The sequence below is a fragment of the Triturus cristatus genome, chromosome 3_1 (assembly GCF_964204655.1).
Source record: "Triturus cristatus chromosome 3_1, aTriCri1.1, whole genome shotgun sequence".
NCBI classification, from domain to species: domain Eukaryota; kingdom Metazoa; phylum Chordata; class Amphibia; order Caudata; family Salamandridae; genus Triturus; species Triturus cristatus.
The window spans coordinates 23,461,366-23,486,233 of NC_140583.1; the positions used below are offsets into that span (position 1 = coordinate 23,461,366).

Genomic DNA, 24,868 nt, shown 5'->3' on the forward strand with positions numbered 1-24,868 from the left:
TCCACCAAGATGGTTTACGCCTGCTATTGGGCAAAATTTGTGGCATGGTGTACAGAAGGTCAAATGCATCCCCTTTCTGCCCCCCTTGCTCAGGTTATCTTGTTCATTGTTTCCCTTGCCTGGCACGTCTCTGCTCTGGGTACTCTGAAGGGCTACCTCTCAGGTATTTCAGCGACTGTCTGATCAGCCATCCCATCTCAAATCCCAAATTGTACATAGGTTTCTGAAAGGTTTACAACATTTGTTTCCACCTTCTCCCTTTATTTTGCCCCAGTGGGACCTCAATCAAGTCCTTACTTTCCTTATGTGCGCTACCTTTGAGCTCCTGCACAATAGTCCTCTAAGGCTCCTTGCCATCAAGACGGCCTTCCTGGTGGCAATAACATCTGCCCGGAGGGTCAATGAGCTTAAGGCCTTGTCTACTAAAAGGTGCTTCATAGGAGAGCTTCCTTTCCCGAAAGTGGTCACTCCATTTTACATAGGCCAATCCTTCCCTCTGCCTACATTTTACGCTCTGCCTCATCCCTCCAAGGAAGAGTAGCCACTTCACCACCTGGACCCCAAAAAAGGGTTGTTATTTGACCTTGATCGCACACGAGAGTTCCGGGTGGATGACCAACTCTTCGTGGGGTATGTCAGAGTGAAGAAATGACGTGCCATACAGAAGAGGACCTACTGGCATGATGAATAGTGCTCTGAATCAAAATTTGCTGCACACTGCCTCAGAAGCAACCCCCTGACGGTTTGCATGTTCATTCCACCAGAGCTAAAGCTGCAACCACTGCATTAGCCCACGGAGTTCTGCTCCTCGACAACTGCCAGACGGCAACGTGGGCTTACCTGCACACGCTTACCCAGCACTACTGCCTGGACAGTCAGGTCTGTAGGAATGGGCATTTTGCCCGTTCGATCCTGCAGGACTTCCTCATGTGAAATTGGTCTACAGATCCACCTCCGAGAAGGTATTGCTTGAGTGTCTATTCTAAGGTAAGGAATCTGCGGCTAGAGGTAGCCACAGATTCCTTACTGACCCACCCTTCCTCCCGCTCTATGAGCGGATTTGTAGGAATTTCTAGGGACAGGGCTGTTCCCCTTTCAGGGACCTACTTTTCCACACCAGTGGTCAGTGTACTTTGTGGCTCTGATCAGGAACTAGGGGGTATTGGGTGCCGGTCCCTTGCAATCCGTAGTTATTAGAGCCACTTAGTAGTATTTTACTTGTCCTTGACAATGGGAGACCCCTTCCCCGTTATAGAAACGATGCTTGAAGGTATGTCAGGACAGGTCAAGATCTTCACTCTTTTCTAGGAACAAATTCCAATACAAGGTTTTCTTAAGAAGTTTTTATGAAGCTTGACTCTTTCAAGAGATCAGAGTCATGTACAACAAGCATTGGCATAGCCAATAGGTCTCGCCTTTGGGACCTTATAACTGTCCCACACACCCTGACAGTGAGACCGCCACCCTATGCCCTCCTCCTGCTCCAGTGCTAGCGGCCCAAACACCCTGCCAGTGAGACCGCCACCCTATGCCCTCCTCCTGCTTCAGTGCTAGAGGCCCACACACCCTGCCAGTGAGACCGCCACCCTACGCCCTCCCCCTACTACAGTACGAGGGGGCCCACACGCCCTGCCAGTGAGACCGCCATCCTCCTGCTCCAGTGCTGGGGGTCCACATACCCTGCCAGTGAGACCACCACCCTATGCCCTCCTCCTGCTCCAGTGCTGGGTGCCCACACACCCTGCCAGTGAGACCACCACTATCCGCCCTCCTTCTGCTCCAGTGCTAGGGCCCCAAACACCCTGCCAGTGAGACCACACCAGAGGTGTGCTGCTGGAGCCAGCCCCGACCCCAACCCTTCCTAGTCCTCAGCTGTCAATCACCGTCGAAGAGGCGGGGCCTTGCCCTGGCCCAGGCACTTACAGCGTCTTGTGGGGGAAGTTGCTGGCCCAGTACTGGCACTCGATGCCCGACTTCGTCACACTCACGTTGCCCCTGTAGTTGGCTCCGATGCCAAAGGCGCAGTGACCTGTGGAGCAAGACAAAGGGGGTCAGTGAGGGCCGCAAGAGAGGGCAGGCGGGCAACTGGGGGGTCCTCTCAGAGAATGAGAGCGAGAGAGAGAGAAAGAGGTGCATGGAGGAGAGCTGTGGAGGGCTCTCTGAGGGAATGAGAGAGAGGGGCAGGGAGGGGAGCTGAGCTGAGGGGTTCACTCAGGGAGTGATAGAGAGAGAGAGAGGTGCATTGAGGAGAAATGTAGAAGGCTCTCTGAGGGAATGAGAGAGGGAGGGGCAGGGAGGGGAGTTGAGCGGAGGGGTTCACTCAGAGAGAGAGAGAGTTAGAGAGAGAGAGGTGCATAGAGGAGAGCTGTGGAGGGCTCTCTGAGGGAATGAGAGAGAGGGGCAGGGAGGGGAGCAGAGCTGAGGGGTTCACTGAGGGAGTGATAGAGAGAGAGAGGTGCATGGAGGAGAAATGTAGAAGGCTCTCTGAGGGAATGGGAGAGAGGGGCAGGGAGGGGAGCTGAGCGGAGGGGTTCACTCAGAGAGAGAGAGATAGAGATAGAGAGAGATAGGTGCATGGAGGAGACCTGTGGAGGGCTCGTTGAGGGAATGGGAGAAAGGGGTGGGGAGGGGAGTTGAGCGGAGGGGTTCACTCAGGGAGTGATAGAGAGAGAGAGAGGTGCATGGAGGAGAGCTGTGGAGGGCTCTCTGAGGGAATGAGAAAGAGGGGCAGGGAGGGGAGCTGAGCTGAGGGGTTCACTCAGGGAGTGATAGAGAGAGAGAGAGACAGAGAGAGAGGTGCATGGAGGAGAAATGTAGAAGGCTCTCTGAGGGAATGAGAGAGGGAGGGGCAGGGAGGGGAGTTGAGCGGAGGGGTTCACTCAGAGAGAGAGAGAGTTAGAGAGCGAGAGGTGCATGGAGGAGAGCTGTGGAGGGCTGTCTGAGGGAATGAGAGAGAGGGGAGCTGAGCTGAGGGGATCTCTCAGAGAGTGAGAGAGCGAGAGAGAGAGGTGCATGGACGAGAGCTGTGGAGGGCTCTCTGGCAGGATGAGGGAAAGGGGCAGGGAGGGGAGCTGAGGGGTTCACTCAGACAGTGTGAGCGAGAGAGAAAGAGAGCGAGCGAGCGAGAGAGAGAGAGGGTGGGTGGGGAGAGAGAGAGGGAGAAAGAGGTTTTTAGAGGAGAGCAGTGGAGGGCTCTCTGAGGGGATGAGGGAGAGGGGCAGGGAGGGGAGCTGAGCTGAAGTATTCACTCAGAGAGAGAGAGGTGCATGGAGTAGAGCTGTGGAGGTATCTCTGAGGGAATTGAGTGATGCAGGCATGGAGCTGTGGAGGGTTCTCTGGGGGGATGAGGGAGCGAGGCAGGGAGGGAGCTGTGGAGGGTTCTCTGAGGGGACGAGAGAGAGGCAGGGAGAGAGCTGTGGAGGGGCCTCTGAGGGAACGAGAGAGGGAGGTAGGGAGGGAGCTGTGGAGGCCCTCTGAGGGAACGAGAGAGAGAGGCAGAGAGGGAGCTGTGGAGGCCCTCTGAGGGAACGTGAGAGGGAGGCAGGGAGGTAGCTCTGGAGGCCCTCTGAGGGAACGAGAGAGAGAGGCAGGGAGGGTGCTGTGGAGGGCTCTCTGAGGGAACGAGAGAGGGAGGCAGGGAGGGTGCTGTGGAGGGCCCTCTGAGGGGACGAGAGAGGGAGGCAGGGAGGGAGCTGTGGAGGGCTGTCTGAGGGGACGAGAGAGAGAGGCAGGGAGGGAGCTGTGGAGGCCCTCTGAGGGAACGAGAGAGGGAGGCAGGGAGGGAGCTGTGGAGGGCTCTCTGAGGGGACGAGAGAGGGAGGCAGGGAGGGAGCTGTGGAGGGCCCTCTGAGGGAACGAGAGAGGGAGGCAGGGAGGGTGCTGTGGAGGGATCTCTGAGGGGACGAGGGAGAGAGAGGCAGGGAGGGAGCTGTGGAGGCTCTCTGGGGGGACAAGAGAGAGGCAGGGAGGGAGCAGCTGTGGAGGCCCTCTGAGGGAACGAGAGAGAGAGAGGCAGGGAGGGAGCTGTGGAGACCCTCTGAGGGAACGAGAGAGAGAGGCAGGGAGGGTGCTGTGGAGGGCCCTCTGAGGGAAAGAGAGAGGGAGGCAGGGAGGGAGCTGTGGAGGGCCCTCTGAGGGAACGAGAGAGGGGGGCAGGGAGGGAGCTGTGGAGGGCCCTCTGAGGGAACGAGAGAGGGAGGCAGGGAGGGAGCTGTGGAGACCCTCTGAGGGAACGAGAGAGAGAGGCAGGGAGGGTGCTGTGGAGGGCCCTCTGAGGGAACGAGAGAGGGAGGCAGGGAGGGAGCTGTGGAGGGCCCTCTGAGGGAACGAGAGAGGGAGGCAGGGAGGGAGCTGTGGAGACCCTCTGAGGGAACGAGAGAGAGAGAGGCAGGGAGGGAGCTGTGGAGGGCTGTCTGACGGAAAGAGAGAGGGAGGCAGGGAGGGTGCTGTGGAGGGCTCTCTGAGGGAACGAGAGAGAGGGGCAGGGAGGGTGCTGTGGAGGGCTCTCTGAGTGAACGAGAGAGGGAGGCAGGGAGGGAGCTGTGGAGACCCTCTGAGGGAACGAGAGAGAGAGGCAGGGAGGGTGCTGTGGAGACCCTCTGAGGGAACGAGAGAGGGAGGCAGGGAGGGAGCTGTGGAGGCCCTCTGAGGGAACGAGAGAGAGAGAGGCAGGGAGGGTGCTGTGGAGACCCTCTGAGGGAACGAGAGAGAGAGAGGCAGGGAGGGTGCTGTGGAGGGCTCTCTGAGGGGATGAGAGAGAGAGAGGCAGGGAGGGAGCTGTGGAGGGTTGTCTGAGGGGACGAGAGAGAGAGGCAGGGAGGGAGCTGTGGAGGGCTGTCTGAGGGGACCAGAGAGAGAGGCAGGCAGGGAGCTGTGGAGGGCTCTCTGAGGGGACGAGAGAGAGAGGCAGGGAGGGAGCTGTGGAGGGCTCTCTGAGGGGACGAGAGAGAGGGGCAGGGAGGGTGCTGTGGAGGCTCTCTGAGGGAACGAGAGAGAGGCAGGGAGGGAGCTGTGGAGGCCCTCTGAGGGAACGAGAGAGAGAGACAGGGAGGGAGCTGTGGAGGGCTGTCTGAGGGGACGAGAGAGGGAGGCAGGGAGGGTGCTGTGGAAGGCTCTCTGAGGGAACGAGAGAGGGAGGCAGGGAGGGAGCTGTGGAGGGCCCTCTGAGGGAACGAGAGAGAGAGGAAGGGAGTGTGCTTTGGAGGGCCCTCTGAGGGAACGAGAGAGAGAGGCAGGGAGGGTGCTGTGGAGGGCTGTCTGAGGGGACGAGAGAGAGAGGGAGGCAGGGAGGGTGCTGCGGAGGGCTCTCTGAGGGGATGAGAGAGAGAGAGGCAGGGAGGGAGCTGTGGAGGCCCTCTGAAGGAACGAGAGAGAGGCAGGGAGGGAGCTGTGGAGGGGCCTCCGAGGGAACGAGAGAGGGAGGCAGGGAGGGAGCTGTGGAGACCCTCTGAGGGAACGAGAGAGAGAGGCAGGGAGGGTGCTGTGGAGGGCTCTCTGAGGGGACGAGAGAGCGAGGCAGGGAGGGAGCTGTGGAGGGCCCTCTGAGGGAAGGAGAGAGGGAGGCAGGGATGGAGCTGTGGAGACCCTCTAAGGGAACGAGAGACAGAGGCAGGGAGGGTGCTGTGGAGGGCTCTCTGATGGGACGAGAGAGAGAGGCAGGGAGGGAGCTGTGGAGGGCCCTCTGACGGAACGAGAGAGGGAGGCAGGGAGGGTGCTGTGGAGGGCTCTCTGAGGGGACGAGAGAGAGAGGCAGGGAGGGAGCTGTGGGGGCCCTCTGAGGGAACGAGAGAGAGAAGCAGGGAGGGTGCTGTGGAGGGCTCTCTGAGGGGACGAGAGAGGGAGGCAGGGAGGGTGCTGTGGAGGGCTCTCAGAGGGGACGAGAGAGGGAGGCAGGGAGGGAGCTGTGGAGGGCTGTCTGAGGGGACGAGAGAGAGAGAGGGAGGCAGGGAGGGAGCTGTGGAGGGCTCTCTGAGGGGACGAGAGAGAGAGGGAGGCAGGGAGGGAGCTGTGGAGGGCCCTCTGAGGGAACGAGAGAGGGAGGCAGGGAGGGAGCTGTGGAGGGCTCTCTGAGGGGACAAGAGAGAGAGAGGGAGGCAGGGTGTGTGCTGTGGAGGGCTCTCTGAGGGGACGAGAGAGAGAGGCAGGGAGGGAGCTGTTGAGGCCCTCTGAGGGAACGAGAGAGGGAGGCAGGGAGGGAGCTGTGGAGGCCCTCTGAGGGAATGAGAGAGGGAGGGAGCTGTGGAGGGCTGTCTGAGGGAACGAGAGAGAGAGGCAGGGAGGGAGCTGTGGAGACCCTCTGAGGCAACGAGAGAGAGGGGTAGGGAGGGAGCTATGGAGGGCTGTCTGAGGGAATGAGAGAGAGAGGCAGGGAGGGTGCTGTGGAGGGCTGTCTGAGGGGACGAGAGAGAGAGGCAGGGAGGGAGCTGTGGAGGCCCTCTGAGGGAACGAGAGAGGGAGGCAGGGAGGGAGCTGTGGAGGGCTCTCTGAGGGGACGAGAGAGGGAGGCAGGGAGGGAGCTGTGGAGGGCCCTCTGAGGGAACGAGAGAGGGAGGCAGGGAGGGTGCTGTGGAGGGATCTCTGAGGGGACGAGGGAGAGAGAGGCAGGGAGGGAGCTGTGGAGGCTCTCTGGGGGGACAAGAGAGAGGCAGGGAGGGAGCAGCTGTGGAGGCCCTCTGAGGGAACGAGAGAGAGAGAGGCAGGGAGGGAGCTGTGGAGACCCTCTGAGGGAACGAGAGAGAGAGGCAGGGAGGGTGCTGTGGAGGGCCCTCTGAGGGAAAGAGAGAGGGAGGCAGGGAGGGAGCTGTGGAGGGCCCTCTGAGGGAACGAGAGAGGGGGGCAGGGAGGGAGCTGTGGAGGGCCCTCTGAGGGAACGAGAGAGGGAGGCAGGGAGGGAGCTGTGGAGACCCTCTGAGGGAACGAGAGAGAGAGGCAGGGAGGGTGCTGTGGAGGGCCCTCTGAGGGAACGAGAGAGGGAGGCAGGGAGGGAGCTGTGGAGGGCCCTCTGAGGGAACGAGAGAGGGAGGCAGGGAGGGAGCTGTGGAGACCCTCTGAGGGAACGAGAGAGAGAGAGGCAGGGAGGGAGCTGTGGAGGGCTGTCTGACGGAAAGAGAGAGGGAGGCAGGGAGGGTGCTGTGGAGGGCTCTCTGAGGGAACGAGAGAGAGAGGCAGGGAGGGTGCTGTGGAGGGCTCTCTGAGGGGACGAGAAAGAGAGGCAGGGATGGTGCTGTGGAGGGCTCTCTGAGTGAACGAGAGAGGGAGGCAGGGAGGGAGCTGTGGAGACCCTCTGAGGGAACGAGAGAGAGAGGCAGGGAGGGTGCTGTGGAGACCCTCTGAGGGAACGAGAGAGGGAGGCAGGGAGGGAGCTGTGGAGGCCCTCTGAGGGAACGAGAGAGAGAGAGGCAGGGAGGGTGCTGTGGAGACCCTCTGAGGGAACGAGAGAGAGAGAGGCAGGGAGGGTGCTGTGGAGGGCTCTCTGAGGGGATGAGAGAGAGAGAGGCAGGGAGGGAGCTGTGGAGGGCTGTCTGAGGGGACCAGAGAGAGAGGCAGGCAGGGAGCTGTGGAGGGCTCTCTGAGGGGACGAGAGAGAGAGGCAGGGAGGGAGCTGTGGAGGGCTCTCTGAGGGGACGAGAGAGAGGGGCAGGGAGGGTGCTGTGGAGGCTCTCTGAGGGAACGAGAGAGAGGCAGGGAGGGAGCTGTGGAGGCCCTCTGAGGGAACGAGAGAGAGAGACAGGGAGGGAGCTGTGGAGGGCTGTCTGAGGGGACGAGAGAGGGAGGGTGCTGTGGAAGGCTCTCTGAGGGAACGAGAGAGGGAGGCAGGGAGGGAGCTGTGGAGGGCCCTCTGAGGGAACGAGAGAGAGAGGAAGGGAGTGTGCTTTGGAGGGCCCTCTGAGGGAACGAGAGAGAGAGGCAGGGAGGGTGCTGTGGAGGGCTGTCTGAGGGGACGAGAGAGAGAGGGAGGCAGGGAGGGTGCTGCGGAGGGCTCTCTGAGGGGATGAGAGAGAGAGAGGCAGGGAGGGAGCTGTGGAGGCCCTCTGAGGGAACGAGAGAGAGGCAGGGAGGGAGCTGTGGAGGGGCCTCCGAGGGAACGAGAGAGGGAGGCAGGGAGGGAGCTGTGGAGACCCTCTGAGGGAACGAGAGAGAGAGGCAGGGAGGGTGCTGTGGAGGGCTCTCTGAGGGGACGAGAGAGCGAGGCAGGGAGGGAGCTGTGGAGGGCCCTCTGAGGGAAGGAGAGAGGGAGGCAGGGATGGAGCTGTGGATACCCTCTAAGGGAACGAGAGACAGAGGCAGGGAGGGTGCTGTGGAGGGCTCTCTGATGGGACGAGAGAGAGAGGCAGGGAGGGAGCTGTGGAGGGCCCTCTGACGGAACGAGAGAGGGAGGCAGGGAGGGTGCTGTGGAGGGCTCTCTGAGGGGACGAGAGAGAGAGGCAGGGAGGGAGCTGTGGGGGCCCTCTGAGGGAACGAGAGAGAGAGGCAGGGAGGGTGCTGTGGAGGGCTCTCTGAGGGGACGAGAGAGGGAGGCAGGGAGGGTGCTGTGGAGGGCTCTCAGAGGGGACGAGAGAGGGAGGCAGGGAGGGAGCTGTGGAGGGCTGTCTGAGGGGACGAGAGAGAGAGAGGGAGGCAGGGAGGGAGCTGTGGAGGGCTCTCTGAGGGGACGAGAGAGAGAGGGAGGCAGGGAGGGAGCTGTGGAGGGCCCTCTGAGGGAACGAGAGAGGGAGGCAGGGAGGGAGCTGTGGAGGGCTCTCTGAGGGGACAAGAGAGAGAGAGGGAGGCAGGGTGTGTGCTGTGGAGGGCTCTCTGAGGGGACGAGAGAGAGAGGCAGGGAGGGAGCTGTTGAGGCCCTCTGAGGGAACGAGAGAGGGAGGCAGGGAGGGAGCTGTGGAGGCCCTCTGAGGGAATGAGAGAGGGAGGGAGCTGTGGAGGGCTGTCTGAGGGAACGAGAGAGAGAGGCAGGGAGGGAGCTGTGGAGACCCTCTGAGGCAACGAGAGAGAGGGGTAGGGAGGGAGCTATGGAGGGCTGTCTGAGGGAATGAGAGAGAGAGGCAGGGAGGGTGCTGTGGAGGGCTCTCTGAGGGGACGAGAGAGAGAGGCAGGGAGGGAGCTGTGGAGACCCTCTGAGGGAACGAGAGAGAGAGGCAGGGAGGGTGCTGTGGAGGGCTCTCTGAGGGAACGAGAGAGAGAGGCAGGGAGGGTGCTGTGGAGGGCTCTCTGAGGGGACGAGAGAGAGAGGCAGGGAGGGTGCTGTGGAGGGCTCTCTGAGGGAACGAGAGAGAGAGGCAGGGAGTGTGCTGTGGAGGGCCCTCTGAGGGAACGAGAGAGAGAGGCAGGGAGCGTGCTGTGGAGGACTCTCTGAGGGGATGAGAGAGAGGCAGGGAGGGAGCTGTGGAGGCCCTCTGAGGGAACGAGAGAGAGAGGCAGGGAGGGAGCTGTGGAGACCCTCTGAGGGAACGAGAGACAGAGACAGGGAGGGAGTTGTGGATGGGTGTCTGAGGGGATGGGAGTGAGATGTAGGGAGGGAGCTGTGGATGGCTGTCTGAGGGGATGAGAGAGAGAGGCAGGGAGGGAGCTATGGAGGGCTGTCTGAGGGGATGGGAGAGAGATGTAGGGAGGGAGCTGTGGAGGGTACCCCGAAGGGCTGGAGTGAGAGGTAGGGAGACTTTGAAGGCTCCTCTGAGGGACTGAAGCTGGGGCAGGTTGGAAGCAGAGGATTGGGGGCAGCGATGAGGGGGGTGAGGGGCTCTAAAGGAGTTCAGAGCCCAAGCAGCGTTCTAGGACCTGAAAGAAAGTACTCGGTGGGGCATGGCATCCGTGCTCCCAGAAGCAGCCATGGTTGTGTATTCACAGCGCTGTCTGGAAAAAACCTAACATCAGAACATGGCATCCTCTACCCTCAGTCTCATTCAGTGCCCTCAACCTCTCATCCGCTACCCTAAGTCTCACCCAGTGCCCTCAACCTCTCATCCTCTACCCTCAGTCCCTCATCCTCTACCCTCAGTCCCTCATCCTCTACCCAGCACCCCATCCTGTACCTTCAGCCTTTCATCCAATGCCCTCAACTTCTCATCCTCTACCCTCAGTCCCTCATCCTCTACCCTCAAGCCTTCACCCTGTGCCCTCAGCTCCTCATCATCTGCCCTCACCCTCTACCCACAACCCCTCATAATCTACCCAAGCCCAGTCCATCACCCTATGCCTACAACCGGTACGCACAGCCCTTCACCCTCTGCCCTCATTCCCTCATACTTTGCCCTTAACCCCTCCTCATTTGACTGCAGCCGCTCACCCTCTGCCTGCGGATCCTCACCCTCTACCCTTATTAATTCACCCTCTGTCCTCAGCCCTACACACTCTACCCTCAGTTCCTCACAATATTGACTCAGAGTACCTCATCCTCTGCCCTCAGCCTTCCACTCTTTTTCTACCCTCAGTCCCTCACCTAGTTCTGCCCACAGCCCCTCATAATCTACCCTCTAAACTCAGCGTCTCACTCTCTACCCTCAGTCCCTCACCCTCTGCCCTCAGTCCCTCACCCTCTGCCCGTAGATCCTCACCCTCAACGTTTTATCCCTCGTCCTCTACCCTCTGTTATCTACCTTAATCCTCATTCCCTCACCACCCTCAACCCCTCACCCTCTGCCCCCACCTCTCACCCACCCCTCCACCCTCTGCCCACTCTCACCATCCAGACAGTCGTCCATCTGTTTCCTCGGCTTCTTCGTCTCAGGCTTGCAGGCTGCAGGGGAGGCAACGAGAGGGTTAATCAGCCTCACTGACCCGAGAGCAGAGAAGAGAACAGGGAGGCCTAGAGTGAGAACTTCTATAAGGCCAGGGGGGCCGGGCAGAGTCCGTCACTATGAGGCTGTTGCCTCTCAGGGTACAGTTGGCTGGGACAGAGCCAATCACGTGCCAGGCTGTGCCTCTGACGGGGCAGTAGGGCCAGAGAGGAGCCAAACACGTGCCAGGCTGTGCCTCTGAGGGGGCAGTAGGGCTAGAGAGGTGCCAATCACGTGCCAGGCTGTGCCTCTGAGGGGGCAGTAGGGCCAGAGAGGAGCCAATCACGTGCCTGGCTGTGCCTCTGAGGGGGCAGTAGGGCCAGAGAGGAGCCAAACACGTGCCAGGTTGTGTCTCTGAGGGAGCAGTAGGGCTAGAGAGGAGCCAATCACGTGCCTGGCTGTGCCTCTGAGAAAGCAGTAGGGCCAGAGAGGAGCCAATCACGTGCCAGACTAGGCCTCTGAGGGGGCAGTAGGGCCAGAGAGGAGCCAAACACGAGCCAGGTTCTACCTCTGAGTAGCAAGTAGGATTGGACAGAGCCACCCACATGCCTGACGTCATCTTACATATAGGCAATGCCACTAGAATTATGCCACAGGGGCTGACTAAATTATGCTGCAAGAAAAGGCAAATTATGCGGCATTATGCGCACAATTTAAGATATATTACTTCATTATTTTGTCATTTGTACACGTTAACATTATCCTGGGGAAAGGTTTCACCCCATTAGTACTAATTTAAGGTCCAGATACAGCAATGAACAGCTGAAAGCTGACCTTCACAAAGGGCCTTCCACTGTATTCTGGTGCTGAGTTTCAGTAACTTTTCATCACTTTGAGCTAGAAGCACAGGTCCTCCCTTGCAAGCCCATTGCGCGGATAGCGCCTCACTTTTGTGGACACACCTGCAGCACAATGGGCTTGTCCATATTTACAAGGCCACGTAAAGTCACCCTGCGTGCCCTTTCATTGCGTTGTAGATATGGGCCCCTTTCACGCATGACTCTGCGTGAAAGGGGTGTTCCATGGATGTTGCGGTGGGTGTTCCCACGCAACAGCCAAGGAACCTAACAGTGCCAGATTCAGTTTGCACGGAAGAAGGACATGAATGCGCCTCATCTTGTAGAAACGTTGCGCTCCTGCCCTTTTATTTTGATGCACGGCAGCGCAGCGGGAAGGCTTGCTGTGCTGCCGTTCGTCAAAATATAGTAAACATAGCCTCTGTTTTGTTAAAACTGCAAATTATGCAGTAGATGATGGATTGTGCGGAAAATGCGGCTAATAGGAAAACACTGTGGCAACAGAATTGCATAATTCTACTGGCCCTGCATATGAGAGACAGTGCTCAACAATACCAGCCTTCCAGACACGGGGGCATATTTACAAGGGCATTGCTCCACAGAAACGTCCCTTTTAACGAGGTTCCTGTGGCGCATTGCCCTGCTCTGTATTTACAAAGTGGCGTCAAGCCACGTTTTGTGGCTTAACGCAGTGTTGTAAATATGGGACCCTTTCACACAGGTATATGAGTGAAATGGGCGGTAATGGGTGGTGCTGTGGGTGGTGCACTGCAACACCCATTACCATTTGACACTGCTACAGATTTACAAGAATCTGTAAATCTGAGGCAGCCCCAAAAACGTACACCTCTCCAGGGAAGACAGGTGTATGAGTGGCGCAACGAGGAGAAATAACTTTATTTCTCCTCGTTTTTTGCTCTGTTTGTGTGTGCTAGAAGCAGCAAAACACCACTGAACCATTATTTGTGTGCAGGAAGGTGTCCCTTCCAGCACAACAACAATCATCCCTGCAACACAGGGACACTTGTACCATGGTGCAAGGGTGCCTGCGCTGGCGCTAGGCTGATTTTTTTACGCAGGCGCAGTTGTGAGTGCAGGAATGTGCTGTATTGTTGTAAATATAGTGCATTCCTGTACTTAGAAAATGACACAGCTTGGGGCAGCAAAATGGCTTGCGGCACCGCGCTGCGCCATTTTCTTGTAAATATACCCCTAGGTGCAATACACGAGCCACCACCACACTTGGTGCCATACATGAGCTGTCAATACAACTGTGGCATACTCGAGCCGCCACCATACTTGATGCCATACACAAGCCACCACCACACCTGGGGCCATGCACAAGCCCCACCACACCTCATTCCATACACAAGCCCCCACCACATCTGGTGCTGTACAAGAGCCCCACTACACCTGGTGCCATACATAAGTCACCACCACACCTGGTGCCATAGTCAAGCCCCTACCACACCTGGTGCCATACAAGAGCTCAGCTCCAACCTCGCCTGGTGCCATGCATGAACCCCCACCACACCTGATGCCATACACGAGCTCCCACCACACCTGATGCCATACACGAGCTCCCACCACACCTGGTGCCATACACAAGCCCCCACCACACCTGGTGCCATACATGAGCCCCCACCACACCTGGTGCCATACACAAGCCCCCACCACACCTGGTGCTATACACGAGCTCCCACCACACCTGGTGCCAAACACATGATTCCACCACACCTGGTGCCATAACCCCCACCACACCCCACCTGGTGCCATACACGAGCTCCCATCACACCTGGTGCCATACACGAACTCCCACCTCACCTGGTGCCATGCTCGAACCCCCACCACACCTGGTGCCATAATCAAGCCCCCACCAAACCTGGTGCCATACAAGAGCTCCAACCTCGCCTGGTGCCATGCATGAACCCCCACCACACCTGATGCCATACACGAGCTCCCACCACACCTGGTGCCATACACAAGCCCCCACCACACCTGGTGCCATACATGAGCCCCCACCACACCTGGTGCCATACACAAGCCCACACCCCACCTGGTGCCGTACACGAGCTCCAACCACACCTGATGCCATACACGAGCTCCCACCACACCTGGTGCCATACACAAGCCCCCACCACACCTGGTGCCATACATGAGCCCCCACCACACCTGGTGCCATACACAAGCCCACACCACACCTGGTGCCATACACAAACTCCCACCACACCTGGTGCTATACACGAGCTCCCACCACAACTGGTGCCAAACACATGATTCCACCCCACCTGGTGCCATACACGAGCTCCCATCACTCCTGGTGCCATACACAAAATCCCACCTCACCTGGTGCCATGCTCGAACCCCCACCACACCTGGTGCCATATACAAGCTCCCACCACATCTGGTGCCATACATCCACCACATCTGGTGCCATAAACAAGCCCACACCACTTCTGTGGCCATACACGAGGCTCACCACACCTAGTGCCATACACAAGCCCCCACCACACCCCACCTGCTGCCGTTCACAACCTGCCGCCACACCTTGTACTATACACCAGCTCCCACCACACCTGGTGCCATACTCGAGCCACTACCACACCTGGTGCCATATACGAGCTCCCACGACACCTGGTGCCATGCTCGAACCCCCACCACACCTGGTGTCATACATGAGCTCCCACCAAACCAGGTGCCATAGAAGACCACCCACCACACCTGTTACAAATACAAGCCCCCATCACATGTGGTGCCATTCATGAGCCCCCCACTACACCTGTTCCACACGCGAGCCCCCACCACACCTGGTGCCATACACGAGCTCCCACCACACCTGGTGCCATACACGAGCCCCACCACACCTGGTGCCATACACGAGCCCCGACCACACCTGGTGCCATACACAAGCTCCCACGACACCCGGTGCCATAGATGAGCCCCCATCACACCTGGTGCCATACACTAGCTCCCTCCTCACCTGGTTCTATACACGAGCCCCCACCATACCTGGTGCCGGACACGATCCCCCACCACACCTGGTACCATACACAAGCTGCCACCATGCCTGGTGCCATACATGATCTCCCACCACACCTGGTGCCATACACGAGCCCCCCCCCCACACCTGCTGCCATACACGAGCCCCGACCACACCTGGTGCCATACACTAGCTCCCACACACCTGGGGCCATATGTGAGAAGTTGGCCTGGTATATGCTGTCCACTAATTAAAGTGGGCACCTTGTACCAGTCCAAACAACCCTTATTGATGATTAGGTTAAAGACAACCTTTATTGAAAGCTATCCTAGTGGTAGCTATGGAGAGCAGTGTAGGAGAGTAAGATCTGCTTCTTATAGTTACCCCCATTTTTTGCTGATATTTCACTGTTTTCGACTTAGTCTTGCTGGGATCCTGCTATCAAGGACCCCAGCCTAGCTGCTTTCTCTCTAAATTGATTGAATGTAGTTTAAGTACACTTCAGATTGGATTCTGGAGTACCCTTATAAGTCCCTAGTATATGGTATACTATATACCCAAGGCATAGGTACCCCAGAGACCTCTCAGGGGTTGCAGCATGTATTATGCCACCCCTGGGAGACCATTCAAAAAGACACAACAGGTCTGCTACAGTAGCCTGTGTAAGGTGGTGCATGCACCCCTTACTTAGATATAGGTTCACTATATCTATCCATATCACTGCACATATAAACCTATCAGTCACCCCTATGGCAGGCCTTATCAGTCCTGAAGGCAGGGTGCTGGGTTTTATGTAAGAGGGTGCAACTGCATGAGCAGAGCCCCTCTGCAGCCTTCAGAACCTCTATTCCAGGGTTGTTTGTGATGCAGCCAAACCATATAATCTTAAGTCCATGATAACCTTGCGGTAAATGCTAACTTTAAAACGGCTGCATGGAAACATGTTGTGTTTGGTGTCAAACACTTTGGAATCATACCTCCATACCAGTAACTGGTGTGGGAGGTATGATTCCACCCTACTAGAGGGAGAAATATTATAGCACCGGTACACCCGGTACCAGCTTTGCAAACCCTGGCATCACAAAATGGATGCTGCCAGCCACAGACACGAGTCTGCCCTCCTGCTGCCGGGCAAAAATCCGGCAGGGGACGGCTGGACAATAGGTTTCCTGTCACAGGGTGGTGTGACCACCTCCCAGACAAGCTTTAGTTTATTGGGGCTGGGTGGGTGCACTCTGAGAGTGCTTTGATGTCTGTGCTTGGGGCACATTTGGTGTCCCTGTGCACAGTTCAGCTCAAACCGGTTGCAGGGGCAATTAGCCCCTGCTCTGGCACGAAACTGGACAAAGGACATGGGTGTAGCCACCCCTCTGTCCTGACCCTCCCATAGGTGGGTCCCCAGAGTTTGTCCCACCCTTTCCTTGGGTAAAGAGTAGGGACCCCTGGCTACAGGACTTTAGATATACCTGGACAAAACTCTGCTACAGAAACCAAGTACTTCAACTATGTTGGATGACCAAAGAATCTCCCTTGGAGTAAAGGAGTTACTCCCCTGCAAGGCAGGCACCAAAGACGCATCTGACTGGTTTGCATCTACGCAGCTCCTGACGGACTCCGAAGATTTTGCAACACAGAAGGTGGGTTCCTAAGCTTCTCCGCGGCCGACCAGTGCTCTCAGCAAACCTGAGACCCTCAGCCCTGATGGGGACCGTGCAACCCGAACCCCTGGACACCGTGCACATTTGCAGCAGCATATGCTTTTTGGCAGTCCCTGAGGCTGTGCTTTGGGCTACTTGTAGTCCAGACCCCGAGCAGTGATTCCACTGAAGATTACTGGCCTAGTGTTCCGTGGGCTGGTATTTAGTGATTCCTATCGAGGTCCCTTCGCGAACCCTGGTCCGTCGATCTGTGGGTCCCTGAGATGGGTACTTTAACTTTCAGTGGGCTTTCCTGGTTGCTCCAGACATACCCTGACTCTTCATCGCTTGGGGAGTCCACAGGACCTTGCGGGTCCACATCGAAGCATCTTTTCTCTGACCGCGAGGGTTACAGCTGCCAAGGCTTGTTGGTTTCCAATCCGGACAATAAACCCCTAGCACTCGACATCCTTCATGGGACAGCTTGCCTGTGGACTTTGGTCATCATCGACATCTCCTGGTCTCCGTGACTGCAGAGTCAAGCTTCACCTCTTCGCACCTGAAACACCCGACATCAGTGGGCATTCATCTATCGTGCCCCTGGTCACTGGCAAGTGACCCAGACTCTGTCCCCTCTGCTTTCAGGTTCTTCTCAGCTCCAAGCCAGGCTTGGATCACACCAGACACTTTTCCTCTTCAAGGCAGCAGCACTTTGCAGCATCACGCCATTGAGAACCACGAAGATTCCCAACACCATTTGACACCTATGCACCCGGCTTCCCTGGGTGAGGTAACACGAGTACTCCAGTGCTCACGTGGGTGCTGACCTTAGACCCTTCTAAGTTTGAAAGGGTTTGCTCAAAGTCCTCTCCTAAGTGTCTTTAAGCTTTAAAATTCCAACTGCGACTTTCCCATAGGATTGTATGGAGCTCGCGGCTGTGTTCTCACACTGCACGCGTCCCCCGTGGGTCCCCTGTGTCACTACCTTGGGTGGTTCCTTGGGGTCCAAGCGATTCTACATGCTCTAGGCACTGTGTCTAGTCAAGTCGTGGTTGTTATACCACTTTCTTAATATGTGGTTTGGTCTCCCCCTGGGGCCCACTGTGTATTGTGCTATTTACTGTTGTTCTAGTGCATTAATATTGTGTATCTTGTTCTCTAATCTCATAAAGAGGTTACTAGAGTGTTTAGTAATAAATACATATATTTTATGCATATACCTTGTGTGGTTCTCCTTACATTTGATCATTCAAGAGGTTATAATCTGGTAAACCAAGCTGCTTTACATTCCTTCGAGACTTAGCCTGAAGGCTGCTCTCCATAGCTACCACTAGGATAGCTTTCAATAAAGGTTGTCTTTAACCTAATCATCAATAAGGGTTGTTTAGACTGGTGCAAGCTGCCATTATAACTAGTGGACAGCATATACCAGGCCAACTTCTCACACCATACACAAGCCCCCACCACACCTGATGCCATACACAAGCTCCCACCACACCTGGTACCAAACACAAGCTTCCACCACATCTGGTGGCATACACAAGCCCCCACCACATCTGGTGCCATACACGAGCTCCCACCACATCTGGTGCCATACACGAGCTCCCACCACACCTGGTGCCGTACACGATCTCCCACCACACCTGGTGCCGTACATGAGCCCTGACCACCGCTGGTGTCATACATGAGCTCCTACCACACCTGGCGCCATACACAAGCTCCAACCACACCTGGTGCCATACACAAGCTTTCACCACACCTGATGCCGTACACGAGCTCCCGCCACACCTGGTGCCATACATGAGCCCCGACCACACCTATTGCTATACACAAGCTCCTACCACACCTGGTGCCATACAGAAGCCCCCCACCCCTAATGCTATACAGAAGCTCCTACCACACCTGGTGCCATACGCGAGCTGCCACCACACCTGGTGCCCTATGCAAACTCATATCACACCTTGTGCCATACTTGAGCTCCCACCACACCTAATGCCATACACGAGCTCCCACCACACCTGGTGCTGTACACTTGCTCCCACCACACCTGGTGCCGTACACGAGCCGCGACCACACCTGGTGCCATATACGAGCCCCACCACCGTAGATGAGCCTCCTCTAAACCTGGTGCCGTACATGAGCCCTGACCACACCTGATCTCATACATGAGCTCCTACCACACCTGGTGCCATACACAAGCTGCCACCACACCTGGTGCCGTAAACGAGCTGCCACCACACCTGGTGCTGTACACAAGCTCCCACCACACCTGGTGCTGTACACGAGTCCACACCACACCTGGTGCCATACATGAGCCTCCACCACACCTAATGCCGTACACGAGCTTCCACCACATCTGGTGCCGTACACGAGCTTCCACCACATTTGGTGACGTACACGAGTGCCCACCATACCTGGTGCCGTACATGAGCCCCGACTACACCTGGTGCCATGCACAAGCCCCCACCACACCTGGCACCATACATGAGCTCCCAGCAACACCTAATGTCATACACGAGCTTCCACCACATATGGTGCCATACACGAGCCCACACCACATCTGTGGCCATACACGAGCTTCCACCACACCTGGTGCCGTACACAAGCTCCCACCACACCTGGTGCCATACAGGAGTTCCCACCACACCTGGTGCTGTACACTTGCTCCCACCACACCTGGTGCCGTACACGAGCCGCGACCACACCTGGTGCCATATACGAGCCCCACCACCGTAGATGAGCCTCCTCTAAACCTGGTGCCGTACATGAGCCCTGGCCACACCTGATCTCATACATGAGCTCCTACCACACCTGGTGCCATACACAAGCTGCCACCACACCTGGTGCCGTAAACGAGCTGCCACCACACCTGGTGCTGTACACAAGCTCCCACCACACCTGGTGCTGTACACGAGTCCACACCACACCTGGTGCCATACATGAGCCTCCACCACACCTAATGCCGTACACGAGCTTCCACCACATCTGGTGCCGTACACGAGCTTCCACCACATTTGGTGACGTACACGAGTGCCCACCATACCTGGTGCCGTACATGAGCCCCGACTACACCTGGTGCCATGCACAAGCCCCCACCACACCTGGCACCATACATGAGCTCCCAGCAACACCTAATGCCATACACGAGCTTCCACCACATATGGTGCCATACACGAGCCCACACCACATCTGTGGCCATACACGAGCTTCCACCACACCTGGTGCTGTACACAAGCTCCCACCACACCTGGTGCCGTACACGAGCTCCCACCACACCTGGTGCCGCAAATGAGCCCACACCACACCTGGTGCCGCAAATGAGCTCACACCACACCTGGTGCTGTACACAAGCACACACCACACCTGGTGCCATACAGGAGCCCCCACCACACCTAGTGCCGTACAAGAGCTCCCACCACACCTGGTGCCATACACGAGCTCCCACCACACCTGGTACCGTACATGAGCCCCGACCACACCTGGTGCCATACACGAGCCCGCACCACACCTGGCACAATACACGAGCTCCCACAACACCTGGTGCCTTACACGAGCTCCCACCACACCTGGTGCCGTACATGAGCCCTGACCACACCTGGTGCCGTACATGAGCTCCTACCACACCTGGCCCCATACAGGAGCTGCCACCACACGTGGTGCCGTACACGTGCTCCCACCACACCTGGTGCCGTACACGATCACCTACCACACCAGGTGCCAAACACAAGCCCACACCCCACCTGGTGCCGTACACGAGCTCCCACCACACCTGGTGCCATACACGAGCTCCCGTCACACCTGGTGCCGTACACGAGCTCCCACCACATCTGGTGCCGTACACGAGCCCCCACCTCATCTAATGCCAAACACGAGCTCCCGCCACACCTGGTGCCATACAAGAGCCCATCACACCTGGTGCTATACACAAGCTCCCACCCCACCTGGCGCCATACACAAGTCTTGCCACACTTGGTGCCATACATTACTTTCACCACATCTGGCGCAGTACCTGCCTGCAACCACACCTGGCTCTTTAGCTGAGGTCGCACATATAGCTCTACATCCAAACTCATGGCACTTGTGGCACTACACCAGAGGCCCCTCATTTGGCGCTATATGCAAGGTTCCACATCTCGGCGCTACACCAGAGGTCCAACATCTGAGGGTATACTCCAGCTCTCAACACATCTGGCAAATACTGCTGTGAGCCTTCCTTGCACTTAAACTGTAGAAGTGACATCATTCTCAAAATGGGAGTTGTTTTATGAAGATTTTACAGGTCACCTGGGGTCCCAGAGACCCTCACTTTGGAAGACACCAGGACGAGACCACTGCCGTCTCTGGACTCAGCATCCATGTTTGTCTGCCAACTCGAGGGTTTGTAGGGTACTGTAAGGTCACTTTACCAATTTCCTAACTCTTGTTGAGACTCAGTGTGCTTTCCATCTGGTGGAGTAGGATGTAACTCAGTTTTGCAGCGCCTAGATGTGGGAGGTTCTGGGAGCAGCGTCAACTGTTAGTTCTGGGTGTTGGTGTTGTCTGTTGTGCGTGAGGTCCGGAGAGTAGCTGCCAAATTACACTACTTGTACCCAGCGGCAAGCAACCAACCTGTGTGGTAAGAAGACATGCCCCGGTCATTTCACGAGTGCGCCTGTGTGTGGTTTTTGAGTGATGTGTGTACATAAGAGCTGTGGGGTGGCAGGTTTTAGGCGATGTGTGTTGCAAATGTGTGTGTGTAGGAGGTGTGGTGGGACACCTTTGCATGTTTGTGCATATTGATGTTCAACGTTTGGGTAGTGACCGTTTGTACAGTTGTTTGCGTACCTGTTTGTGAGTGATATATTAGTGAGCCAGTTACAATGTGTCTGCAGTTTGGGGGTTGTTTGAGAATATGGGTAGCTTGTTGTGTGTGTGATGCATGTGAATGATGTGTGAGTGTTGTGTGCATGTGTGCCTGCTTGTGCAAGTGTTGTGTGCCGTGTTTATTACTGTGTTCTGTGTGTGTGCATGTGTGCTATGTGTTGTGTGTGTGCAAATGTTCTGTGTGCATGGGTAAGTTTTGGGCGTTACGCCTATGGGTGCAATTGTTGAGTGTATGAGTGTTGTGTGTGTGGTGTGTGGGTGTTGTGTGAGTGCTAGTGTTATGTGTAGTGTGTATAAACATGGTGTGTGAGTGTTGCATGTCTGTGTGAGTGCTAGGGTTGTGTGTTGTGTGCACGTGTTGTGTGTTCATAGGTAAAAGTGGGGTGTTGCGCCTGTGTGCGCAACTGGTAAATGTGTGTGTTGAGTGTGATTTAGGAGTTCTATGTGACTGCTAGTGTTCTGTGTGGTGAGCACAAGTGTGGTGTTTGAGTATTCCATGTCTGTGTGAGTGCAAGTGTTGAGTGTTGTATGTGCAGTTTGTGAGTGTAGTGTGTATATCTGTTTGAGTACTAGTAATGTGTTTGTGTGCTTATGTGGGGTGTGTGAGTATTGTATGTGCATTGTGTGAGTGGTGTGTGTGTATGTCTGTGCGAGTGCTAGTGTTGTGTGCCTGTTGTACAAGTGTTTTGTGTGTAAGAGTGTTCTGTGTAGATAACGTTGTGTTTTGCATGTTAGTGAAGTCGACACTTACCTTGGTACCTCGCCCAGAATTTGTCCTGTAAGAGAGCAGAGAGTCTGTTAGGAGTAGATGGTGTCAACTCACATACACAGGTACCAACTTGACATAGTGACACACGAGGGAGGGGAGGGACAGCTCTGTTGTGCATGAACAAGCCTTCAAGAACTTACTAAATCCTGGCCTCTTCCTCTGACACATTTCCCTTCCCCTCATTTCTTTCTATCCCTCCCACTGTTACTCATTTCTGGTTGCCTCTAATAAAATGTTTGTGTAACACACTCCACCAAATACTTGAGGCCTCATTTACAAAGAATTGGCAAGTCATTTTGCTGCATTGCCCTGTGCCATTTCCATAAAGTGCATTCCTTCCTTTCAGCTGGCGCCTGAGCACAATTTGCAGCCGAGCGTCAATGCAGGCATCTTTGCACCATGGTACAAGGGTGTCTGTGTTGTTGGCATGATTGTTTTTGTGCAGGAAGGGGCATCTTACTGAACAAAAACAACACTGAGATGCATTTTTCTCGTTCTATGTGTGCTGCAGAATACGTAGAAAGAGTAACAAGCATTGGCATAGCCAATAGGTCTTGCCTTTGGGACCTTATAAGTGTTTAGCCAGAGATATTGACTTTGCCTCTGTCTTTAGGCTGTACTGTACAGAAGTCTGCAACATGCTGAAAAGTTATAATAAAGAAGTGTCAGAAACATTTTTGTTACCTTATATATGACCAAGAAAGCATTATGTAAAACTGAACGACCATATTAAAAAATTATTAACAATAAATTATGTCTTGAGGTTTTTTTCGTCCTTTCAATGCAGGCAACACCTTCTGCCTGTCCCAATGGTTGCTTGTTATGGTTTCTTTTGTTATGGGGGGCATAAATAACAGGAGGGTGAAGGTTGGGAAACAGTACCTGTATAACAGTCAGTCAGTCAGTCAGTGAGAGAGAGAGTCGGTCAGAGAGAGAGAGAGTGAGTCAGTCAGTGAGAGAGTGAGAGTCAGTCAGTCAGTGAGAGAGAGTCAGTCAGTGCGAGTCAGTCAGTGAGAGAGGGAGTCAGTCAGTGAGAGAGAGAGAGTCAGTCAGTGAGAGAGAGAGTCAGTCACTGGGAGAGAGTCAGTGAGAGAGAGAGAGAGTCAGGCAGTGAGAGAGTGACAGAGTTAGTCAGTGAGAGAGAGAGTGAGAGAGTCAGTCAGTCAGTGAGAGAGTCAGTCAGTCAGTTAGTGAGAGATTCAGTCAGTCCGTGAGAGAGAGAGTGAGAGAGTCAGTCAGTTAGTTATTCAGTCAGTGAGAGTCAGTCAGTCAGTCAGTCAGTGAGAGAGTCAGTCAGTCAGTGAGAGAGTCAGTCAGTGAGAGAGAGAGTGAGAGTCAGTCAGTCAGTGAGAGTCAGTCAGTCAGTGAGAGAGAGATTGAGAGAGTCATTTAGTCAGTGAGAGAGAGTGAGAGAGTCAGTTAGTGAGAGAGTCAGTCAGTGAGAGAGAAAGTGAAAGAGTCAATCAGTCAGAGTCTTGTGAGAGAGTGAGTGAGTGAGTCAGTGAGAGTGAGAGAGTCAGTCAGTCAGTGAGAGTCAGTCAGTCGGTGAGAGAGTCAGTCAGTCAGTCAGAGAGAGACAGTCAGTGAGAGAGTGAGTCAGTTAGTCAGTGAGAGAGTTAGAGTCAGTCAGTGAGAGAGTGAGTCAGTTAGTCAGTCAGTGAGAGAGTGAGAGTCAGTCAGTGAGAGAGTGATTGAGAGAATCGGTCAGTCAGAGAGAGAGTGAGTCAGTCAGTCAGTGAGAGAGTCAGTCATTCAGTGAGAGAGCCAGTCAGTGAGAGAGAGAGTGAGAGAGTCAGTCATTCAGTGAGGGAGAGAGTGAGAGTCAGTCAGGGAGAGAGTGAGAGTCAGTCAGTCAGAGTCAGTGAGAGTCAGAGTGAGAGAGTCAGTCAGTCAGTGGAAGAGAGAGTGAGACAGTCAGTCAGTTAGAGAGAGAGTGAGAGAGTCAGTCAGTCTGTGAGAGTCAGTCAGTCAGTCATTGAGTCAGTCAGTCAGTGAACGAGAGAGTGAGAGAGTCAGTCAGTCAGAGAGTCAGTGAGAGTCAGTCAGTCAATCAGTTAGTCGGTGAGAGAGTCAGTCAGTCAGTCAGTGAGAGAGAGATTGAGAGAGTCAGTCAGTGAGAGAGAGTGAGAGATTCAGTCAGTGAGAGAGAGAGAGTCAGAGAGTCAGTCAGTGAGAGTCAGAGAGTCAGTGAGAGAGAGTCAGTCGGTGAGAGAGTCAGTCAGTGAGGGAGAGAGAGTGAGAGAGTCAGACAGTCAGTCAGTAAGAGAGAGAGTAAGAGTCAGTCAGTCAGTGAGAGTCAGTCAGTCAGTGAGGCAGAGTGAGAGAGTCAGTCAGTGAGAGGGTTAGCTAGTGAGAGAGAGAGTCAGAGTCAGTCAGTGAGAAAAAGTCAGTCAGAGAGAGAGAGTCAGTGAGTCAGTGAGAGAGAGTGTGAGAGTCAGTCAGTGAGAGGGTTAGTCAGTGAGAAAGAGAGTCAGAGTCAGTCGGTGAGAAAGAGTCAGAGAGTCAGTCAAAGAGAGAGAGAGTCAGTCAGTCAGTGAGAGAGCCAGTCAGTCAGTGAGAGAGTCAGTCAGTGAGAGAAAGAATGAGACAGTCAGTCAGTGAGAGAGAGAGTGAGAGAGTCAGTCAGTCAGTGAGGGAGAGAGAGAGAGTCAGTCGGTCAAAGAGTCAGTGAGAGTCAGTCAGTCAGAGAGTGAGAGAGTCAGTGGAAGAGAGAGTGAGAGAGTCAGTCAGTCAGTTAGAGAGAGAGTGAGAGAGTCAGTCAGTCAGTGAGTCAGTCAGTCTGTGAGAGTCAGTCAGTCAGTCATTGAGAGAGTCAGTCAGTCAGTAAACGAGAGAGTGAGAGAGTCAGTCAGTCAGAGAGTCAGTGAGAGTCAGTCAGTCAATCAGTTAGTCAGTGAGAGAGTCAGTCAGTCAGTCAGTGAGAGAGAGATTGAGAGAGAGTGAGAGATTCAGTCAGTCAGTCAGTGAGACAGTGAGAGAGACAGTCTGTCATTTAGTCAGTCAGTCAGAGTGAGAGAGTCAGTGAGTGAGTCAGTCAATCAGTCAGTGAGTGA

The 24,868-nt window shown here is 55.7% G+C and overlaps 1 protein-coding gene across 1 annotated transcript in view; it reads right to left on the minus strand.

The window, feature by feature from the left end:
- F2 (coagulation factor II, thrombin) overlaps positions 1-24,868 on the minus strand; it is a 287,050-nt gene that overhangs the window by 213,598 nt on the left and 48,584 nt on the right. The window contains exons 3-5 of the mRNA XM_085646657.1: positions 21,798-21,822; positions 10,676-10,729; positions 1,924-2,029 (exon numbers count right to left, since the gene is read on the minus strand). Coding sequence (XP_085502783.1) covers positions 1,924-2,029; positions 10,676-10,729; positions 21,798-21,822 — 185 coding nt within the window. The remainder of the gene's footprint in view (positions 1-1,923; positions 2,030-10,675; positions 10,730-21,797; positions 21,823-24,868) is intronic.